Genomic DNA, 8,705 nt, shown 5'->3' on the forward strand with positions numbered 1-8,705 from the left:
ATTTTCTTTTGGGACTAAGCTCATAAAGAATTAATTGATGAAACATGTCATTTGTAGGCACTATTTGACAAACTTAGCGCATTAATTAAATTGGTTCTTAACAAGGATCAAAACTGCATTCTATCATTGAGAGGAAACTGTCATATAATTACCATATAGGATGCCCAGTTACAAATCTAGTTGCCACCTTGACCAAAAAAGACTTTTTTCATTGTCTCGCGGTATATTTCTCTTATTTTATAGACATCATGTAGGAAAAGTGTGTTGTTGTATTATTTTGTTCCTCATAAAAATGAAATAAATTTGAGCACATGTAATTAGGAGAGTTAGATATTACTTGATTTGACGCACACTACAACTAACGTCATCTCTCTCTCTCTCTCTATGTGTGTGTGTGTGTGTGTCTCTAATAGAAGGGGATTGCATGCCTTTGTTGCTTCATAGAAAATATATGCTTTTTTTTGAGAAAATCTAAAGAGATGTATGCAATCTCACTCTTCTCTCAAGAATAAAAGATATATTGTAACACATCCCCTCTCTAAACTCACCAACACAATCCATTGTCTAACTCGGCCTCAACTTAATCAATTTAGCTGAGTTGACCAAGTAACAGACTTGCTTCTTAATAACTAAAGCTACCAACCGAGCGAGACCCCTGCTAGAGCTGTTGGAAAGGCCGAGGGCCTCTCCACACTAGTAACAGATGCGAGACTCTTGGGTTGGGTTAGTAATACATGTGCGACTACTAGCGAGGCTGGGCAGTAGCACTCAAGACCCCTCTTCTCCCTCTTCTTCATTTTTCTCCCTATTTTTCTCTCTCGAATCTTCTCCACCACCACCTCATCTCTTAGATCTTAATATCGCCTCTTTAGTCTTGATCAATCATCATTCCCCTTCTTTTTACCAAAATCTAGCCTCTTCTTCACCTCCTCCATTTTGAGAATCCCACCGCCCTCCTTGTTTGGGCAAGTAAGCTCACTGGACTGCCACCTCTCCTCTCTTCGCCACTAGATCTGTCTCTTATCCCCGTGGACTGCTTGCTGATTTACATCCTTTCTAGATCCCATTGCACGAGCAGCAATTGATCCTCGACTTGGTGCCCTATTTTGAGATAAAGAATCTCCTGCCCTATTGGACAAGTGCCATTTTGATAGTGATCGTCGTTGCCTTAGGGCCTAAAGTCGTGGTCACCTTAGGGGCTAGAGTAGTGGCCGAACCTTGCCACTCAGTCAGTGGCTATCCTAATTTCATCCTTTCCTACTAGATCTCCTATTTTCTGATTGGAAGAAACCCTGTGCAACCATCTATTCCACCCCCTTTTCTTTCTCTTTTCCACCTCCCTATGGTGTTTGTTGCCATGGTGGAGGACCCAGTCTCACCCTCCACCATCTTTCCCTTCTTCCTATCACCATGCACCACTCTATTGAGTTGATTCCATCAATTGCTGGCAAGTTCCATCGATTATCGACAGTCCCTATGGTCCATCTAGAACCCCATGGTGACTTGATGAATCACTTTGAGACCCTTTCTCTTCTTATCTCCCCTAATCCAATCTAATGATTTTTGCAAATCAAAGGGATATTGTTAGCGTACCTGACTCGATGGGACAAGCCCCACACCTAAGCTAACCATAAGCCCTAATCTATTTTCGGATTAGGAAATAGATAGTATTCTTGGGGGCTAGGTTGGACTCAAGGGACATGCACCTAGATCTTGGCCACTAGTTGGCAAATTTAGGATCACAATCCCTATCCTAGATGGATCTTAGCTTGTGGAGTCTCGAATGGATCCTACAAAACTGGAGACTTCTAGTTACCCAAGATTTTAAAATAATAACTGAGTTGCTTTAGAGTAAACCTAACCACTGATTTTTTTTGTCTAGGTTGTGCATAGTCCAGTTCGAAAGCTTTCTTATCTATGAGTCAAGCAGTAAGCACCTTTACCTCTAAATTTTTATTGTGCATGCCTCATGATTTGTGTAGAAATAATTTATGAAAATATGTTGTCGATAAAGAGTTTAAATTATTTGAAAAGAAAATTTAAAAATTAATATGCATATTTATATTTACGTTCAGAATGATTATTGTAGATTCATGTATGAAAATAAATTTTAAATTATAAATCAAGCATAAAATGCCTTACTTGAGCATGACACTGAATTATATACATTGAAATGTGTGTTGATTTGTTTTAACATGACCATACTATATAACATGGCTGATCAATTATTTTTTGCAAAAACCATAACTTTTGGATTGGCTAGGTTACTTGATTATGGATATTATGCAGATCGCTCTTTAGAACTTACTATGGTTGGAGCCTAGCTAACAAGGTTGATCATTGCCACATGTGATCCAGGAGCTAATTTCCTTTCAGGCCTGCTAGGCAGACTGATCATTGGTGCATACTATAGTTTGCATGCTTTTTCGTGTGACTTGAAGCTACTATCTTTTCGGGCCTAGCCAATCAAGGCTGATAACTGGCACATGCTGATTGAGAGCATATTTTATCTTAAGGAGCTAGTCTCTTTCGGAGCTTATCATGAGGCTGGTCGTGGCTGTTGTCGTAAATATTTTTTGATTTGACATATTAAATAGGTTGAAAATTTTGTCGGCGTGCATACCTTTATAAAAATTTTATTTTGTGTTGACAAGAAGTTTTAATCATAGTTCAAAAATTTTATACTATAATAAGAATATGCTTGGTCCAACTAGAGGTAAAAGGTGATTTACTAGACTTTATCTCACTCATCTTCTTTGATATTTTTTTTTAAGATGCGGAGGAATAATTTGAATGGGATCCTTTGGCTGAGTGGAGATAAAATTAGAGTTTAGTCAATTTCCTATGTATCTTGCTTGAATAAATGAACTGAAAAGAGACTTGTAAGGTTTTCTTTATTTCATGAGACTATTAGAATAATTTAAATTATTTTGCTAAATTTAGTGTTATAGTAACTGCCTGAATTTTTATATGTGAAATATTTGTGAAAGACAAGCCTTGTATATCCATTAGGGATAAAATTCTATGGACATACGGCCATCTACCTCGTGCCTAGCTTGTGCAATTGGATCGAGTATGACATATATCTAATCATAACTGTTCATTGCTTAAATCATTATAACATCAATTGCCTTCACATATAGACGTCGATGCTAGTATGCATATATACAACATACACATTTACCTTGTATAATAATTTCCACAACCATACTTCAAGTCTTATGGACAAACACTTCCCTTACTCCATAATACATGCATTTGGACTGGGAAGCAAGTACCAGTATGTAAGGGTAACTAGCCTTCTACTTGGATCCCACTTCCCATCAACTAGAATTGAGGGATCCGGCGTTCCTTCCCTAGCCAAATCATTATTTCATTATCTACAATTATCTACAATTTGTTGCTTCGCTCATATCACAGTAGCGACTCCAAGATCGTTTGCTTTGTTTGTCTAAAAGCCCAGCTAATTTTCTATAGCCGAGCTCCCCAATCCCATATCTCCTATTCCAAAATCTTGATAATCCAACAGCCACTCACTGCTCCCTTCCCATGGTAATGGCCCGACGACGCTGCTGTAGTCGTCTTCATTGCATGGAAACATCCATGATTCATCTATGAGAGGTATATCCTCCTCCCACAGGCTGCCAACCACCGGGTCGTTGCTGCTAGTGTTCGAGCTCTCCTCCGGTGGGCTCGAGTTCTCAGAAGAGTGGTTTTGGCCTTCGCATCCTTGTGACTGTAACTGGAGGTCATCTGATTTCGATTCAGTTGCTGCAGTGGATTGCGAGCTTTTCTGCAGGCTTGGTTGCCTGTCGATTGGCTCGTGTGTGACTGGATCGATTCCCATCTTCAGAAGCTTTTTCTTAATGTGAGTGTTCCAGTGATTCTTTATTTCGTTATCTGTTCTTCCAGGCAACTTTGCAGCTATCTTGGACCACCTTCACCAACCAATTAATTAGGTCAAAAGTAGCTGGTGAGCATTCAGGAGAGAGAACTAGCGGCTAATAAGCCTCATGGTAGTAGAAAGGAGATGTTAGCTAATTTCTAAATTCTTATAACTAGTGCTTCAAATTGGTGTATCGATGCAGCCAACAGGATCACAACTTTAACATCTAATTGATACATGCGAAGTCATCCCTGCTCAATTATATGGGCTCTTCTTGAATCAGAAGCCTTGGCCAGAACAAGATATGAAAACATTTCATATGTAATTATCTAAGTGAACGAGATTGAACCGTCATGCGACACGTATAATTGCCTCTTGAGAAATTGGAAGAAGAATAGAATAAATGAAAAATTGTGAAAAGGCAGTAGCCAATATTTGGCCTTAAAATTAAATTTTTGGATTACTTTCCGAGGAAGTATTGGCCTTAAAAGGTATCATGAAATAATATACGGGGGGAAAAGTCGGGGAAAACATGGAAAACCATGATAATATACCAAGAAAAATTTCTAAGTAACCCACCAAAACAAAACAAGGTTTAGGCTATACTGAGGACTAATACACTTTAGAAAGATTTCTAAGGAATAACCCTATTTTTATACGCTGGCCATGCAAATTATTCATAATTTTTGTTTTTTCTTCTTCAAGCCTAGTCATATGGATATTTCAGCATCATGACCGTACGGAGGTTTGAAACATGGATAAGTTTGTGGTCGTCCATATGTGACCTGTCAACCACTTCACCCAAATTTTGTTAAATAAAATGGAAATTTTAATACCTAGTTACTTCTACACCGATGTGACCTAACATCCACAATACTTATGTTTTGCGTTTCCTTCCATTGTCAAGCACTGAAGACGTCGAAGGGTTTTTGACCCAAAAAAAAAAGACGAAGGGTTGATCCACGTGTATAGTGTTGATCCTTGTGTCTAAATTGGCACATCAAAAATTTTCACTAAATTTTTAGCATCAAGCCCATGCTAAGAACTATCATGTCATCCAGACTATATATATATATATATATATATATATATATATATATATATATATAGAGAGAGAGAGAGAGAGAGAGAGAGAGAGAGAGAGAGAGAGAGAGGGCCCACAGAGAAGAGTTAAGAGTTATGGCATGAATATTGTTTGTACGAGTTCTCATCTAGAACTGTGGATTAGGTCACCTTGAGATAGAAAGGAGCACCTACCATGATGGATACTCTACACCATGAGATAATAAATTCCTTCACCTTATAGATGGCAGATTATTTCTCAAAATAAATAAAAAATACATATATGGCAGATTATGGTGATCTAACCTAATATCATGTTCTCTCGTCCTCTACATCGCATTTAACCAAATAATAATAGTATTCTTTTTCGTATAGTTTGTAAAGCAATTCTAATATACAATCTGTTTTCCTTCACTTAATTTGTGAGTCCAAATTGGTGACTATGGTTATCATCTCTACGTCATGGTCATATAAATGCATGCAAGGTGAAGGGGAAATTAAGCGGAAAGATAGGCGCAGGGTGCATGGCTGTGCCTCCGTGCGTGCATGCTCAATTGAGGTGAATGAAGAGAAGAGAAGATGACCTATTCCCCAAGCGAGCATGGAGATCGATGACCAGCTGCTCCTCCGCCTCGGTGAGCAGCCCTCGCTTGAGGTCGGGCCGCAGGTAGTTGGTCCACCGGAGCCTGCAGCTCTTGCCGCACCTCAGCAGGCCTGCCAGCTTCGGCACGGCTCGCCAGCAGCAATGGCCATTGGTAAGTATGAAGCTGATGAGCTTCTTGTCCTCCTCCGCCGTCCACGGTCCCTTCTTCACTCCGAGCTTGTCGCAGCACGGCTGCCTCCCCATTTCTCACGCGCAGCTCCGGCGATGCCTTAAGGACTCCGGAGCCATCCCACCCACCCACCAAACTCTATATTTAAAAACACAACCTTTGGTCTCTCTCCTTCCACAAGCCTCCCTCTGAAAGGAGCCCGGCAACTGCAATGACCTGACCGTGTGTATTATTGTTCTAGTGTGATGGTGATGGTTGATGATGTGCCAGCACATAAGAGCTCTTATTCTCCTAAGCTTCCAACTTGGCTTGTTTCTTTTCTCACGCAGATCCCCTCCCTTATTGCACTCTTACTCAACCATTCCATCACCTATTTCGTCATCCTCAAACAGTTGAGTTGCTGTATATCGAAGTGTATATTTTAAGCTGAAGCCCTTCATCTCCCCTGCCCATGACTTTATCGTATTAGTTAAGAGGGATGGCATATGAAGTCCACTGTTGCAGCATGGAAGGAAAGAATGAACACTCCAGTGAATGGACAAGACACTCCAACTGCTCCTGGACCCCCCCATCCGATATGAGCTCGATTGAATGTGTGACGTTTGTAGATTTATAGCATCTAACACCCTAGACCACATATTCATATATGGTTGTAGATTACACCATAGTTGGTACAAAATTTTCGCCATCTTATTTTTTCAAAGAAAAGAATAAGATGGTTTTCCATGTAATAGTTTTCCATGAAGACAGAACAATTAATGCAAGTTAGGTTTGCTGTGTAATGAAAACTTTGTTTTAGTTATATAATAGCGCAATGTATAATAGATTTTGAGACTCATCGCATTAAGAGAGAATTTCTTTTTTTCCCTAAGTCACCCCAGACCCAGATCCTAAGTTGGCACCCTCATCGGCCTGGCGGTCCTTCAGGGAAGATCGCCGCCGCATCACCTTTGTTGCCTTCTACCACCCGTCCGAGCCTGACGACGAACCAAAAGAACTTGGTCGGTTAGGGGGGGACTGTGGCCTTGAGGACTACGACTCTAGGGTTGACTCGGCCGTCTTTCTCGACTGTGGCAACCCCTTCAGAGCTCGCGACAGTCGAATCTTCACCGCCGTCAACCAAGGGATGAAGATAGGTCACCAGGCTATCTCGTCGAAGGTCGAATCCGACTCACCATGACCTCCCAAGTCTCCACCCATCTCAACCACCATGGAAGCAGGGGACCTCGTCCAATCCTGCACGTCCCCCTCTGTCGGGAACTGGTAGGTCGCTTCAGCATGTCCGATTTGCCCACAGTCGTAGCAGAAATTGGGCACATTTTCATATACGAAGGGCTACTACAAAACCTTGGAGTTACCCTTAATCTGGACTCCGAGCAGCAGCGGGGCGGTGGCGTTGATGGCCACCTTGATTCTCGCAAATCCCATCATCCTCTGCTACTCCGTGATGCCGTCGACAGCCAACGGCCGACCGGCAACCATGGCGATTTACAGAATGTTCTCACTCGCCGAGTACTCCACCTGGAGCTTCCGCATTCGAATCTAGACCACCACCGTCTTCACCATGTGCGGCCCTAGAACGAAGACGAGAGCCCATGACTCTACGGCTAGCAACTGCCCCACCACCACCTAGGGACCACCGGTGAGAGCGATGTCCCGGTCGGCCTTTGTCTTAAAGCGGAGGGCCAAATGATCCTTGGTAAGTGGCACAACCTCCAACTCGTGCTTGGTTTGCCTTCGGAGCACCATGTCTTGGCCCACCCATTCCACCGGAACCTGGCGGCCAAGACTCCGGATGACCACCACCCGATTTTCCCAGGCTTTTCTCGAGGCGTCGATCTGCTCCTCCGACAGTTTGAGAACCGCCATGAAATGCTGTTGGAGATTCTCCATCTCCTTCTCTGAGGTCCGGTGCGTAGCCCATCCCCCCAACTTCATCCGGCCTTCCTTCTCCTCACCCCATACCGGCGGTCCCCAACTCCCACCGGCGGCTGAGCTCCCCGCCGCCTTGTTCACTCTCAGCCATCCCGGATTGCCCACAAATTTGGATGCAATCGCCCACTCGAACGAGCACAACACGAACACTCTTCTCTTTGTACTCCGTTGTTTGCAATGCGAAACGGGTGGGAAACAGGGAGATGCGCTCGGAAAGGAATACTGAACTATTTGTTGATCTGCACCAGTATGAACACCCTCTCACTACAAGTGAAGAAAGCAAAGCAGAAATAGTTTGGGAGCAGGGCTCCCTATCAGAAGTGGTTGTAGGATCAATACCCAAAGCTAACGAGTGTCCAATCAGTACTAGGTACCCATCATGGAACCTGAGTATTTCATGTCCGCTATTATAAGCTCGAAAAGTAGATGAAAAATTGAAGTCCTGCCCATATGACTTTAAAGTTCCAATAACACTGTAACAGAACTGACCTAAACCTGATCGATTGCTAGTAGTCGTGTTAGTCATGATAGTCATGATACACTTTAAGCAACAATAATATCGGTGCAGCATGATAGTCATGCAGCAGAAATAACGGAGAAAATTGTATTCAGAATAAGCCGAGAAGGTCGCCAAGAGCAACATAACATAACACAGGTACATGAGAAATGCTTATTGCTTAGTAAGAGCCAGAATAGGAAAAAGAGTTTCCACCGGCCAGAGAGATAGGAAAATTCTCCACATGGATCTGCATTCCATATCAAAATTGATTAATTAGCCTAGTATTAGCAACATTCTAATTCTCTTTACTCCAGCTACTTCTTTATCAAAAGTTTTTGGTGTGAGCACTAGATGCTATCATACTGAGGTAGATGTAATATGTTGTATTTAAATTTAACACTGAAACAGCAAAAACGACCAAATCATTCCATTCTGATTAAGAATTGTCTGCAGAGGATGTCAAAAATGTTGAAGAATAGGGTTCCACAGTCTGCTGCAAGGATCCCGGGAACGCGGTGTTCACTTTTTTCTTGAGGGGAATCAGACCTAC

General features: G+C 42.1%; 1 protein-coding gene across 1 annotated transcript; it reads right to left on the minus strand.

Moving 5' to 3' along the window:
- Positions 1-3,083: 3,083 nt before the first annotated feature.
- Positions 3,084-5,862, minus strand: LOC103721840 (MYB-like transcription factor ODO1). Its single transcript, XM_008812200.4, has 2 exons — positions 5,533-5,862; positions 3,084-3,938 (listed from the first exon to the last, which is right to left on the minus strand). The coding sequence occupies exons 1-2, from the start codon at positions 5,793-5,795 to the stop codon at positions 3,464-3,466; spliced, it is 738 nt and encodes a 245-aa protein (XP_008810422.1). The 5' UTR covers positions 5,796-5,862; the 3' UTR covers positions 3,084-3,463.
- Between the last annotated feature and the right edge of the window lie 2,843 nt (positions 5,863-8,705).

The sequence above is a fragment of the Phoenix dactylifera genome, unplaced genomic scaffold (genome assembly GCF_009389715.1).
Source record: "Phoenix dactylifera cultivar Barhee BC4 unplaced genomic scaffold, palm_55x_up_171113_PBpolish2nd_filt_p 000090F, whole genome shotgun sequence".
In the NCBI taxonomy this organism is placed as follows: domain Eukaryota; kingdom Viridiplantae; phylum Streptophyta; class Magnoliopsida; order Arecales; family Arecaceae; genus Phoenix; species Phoenix dactylifera.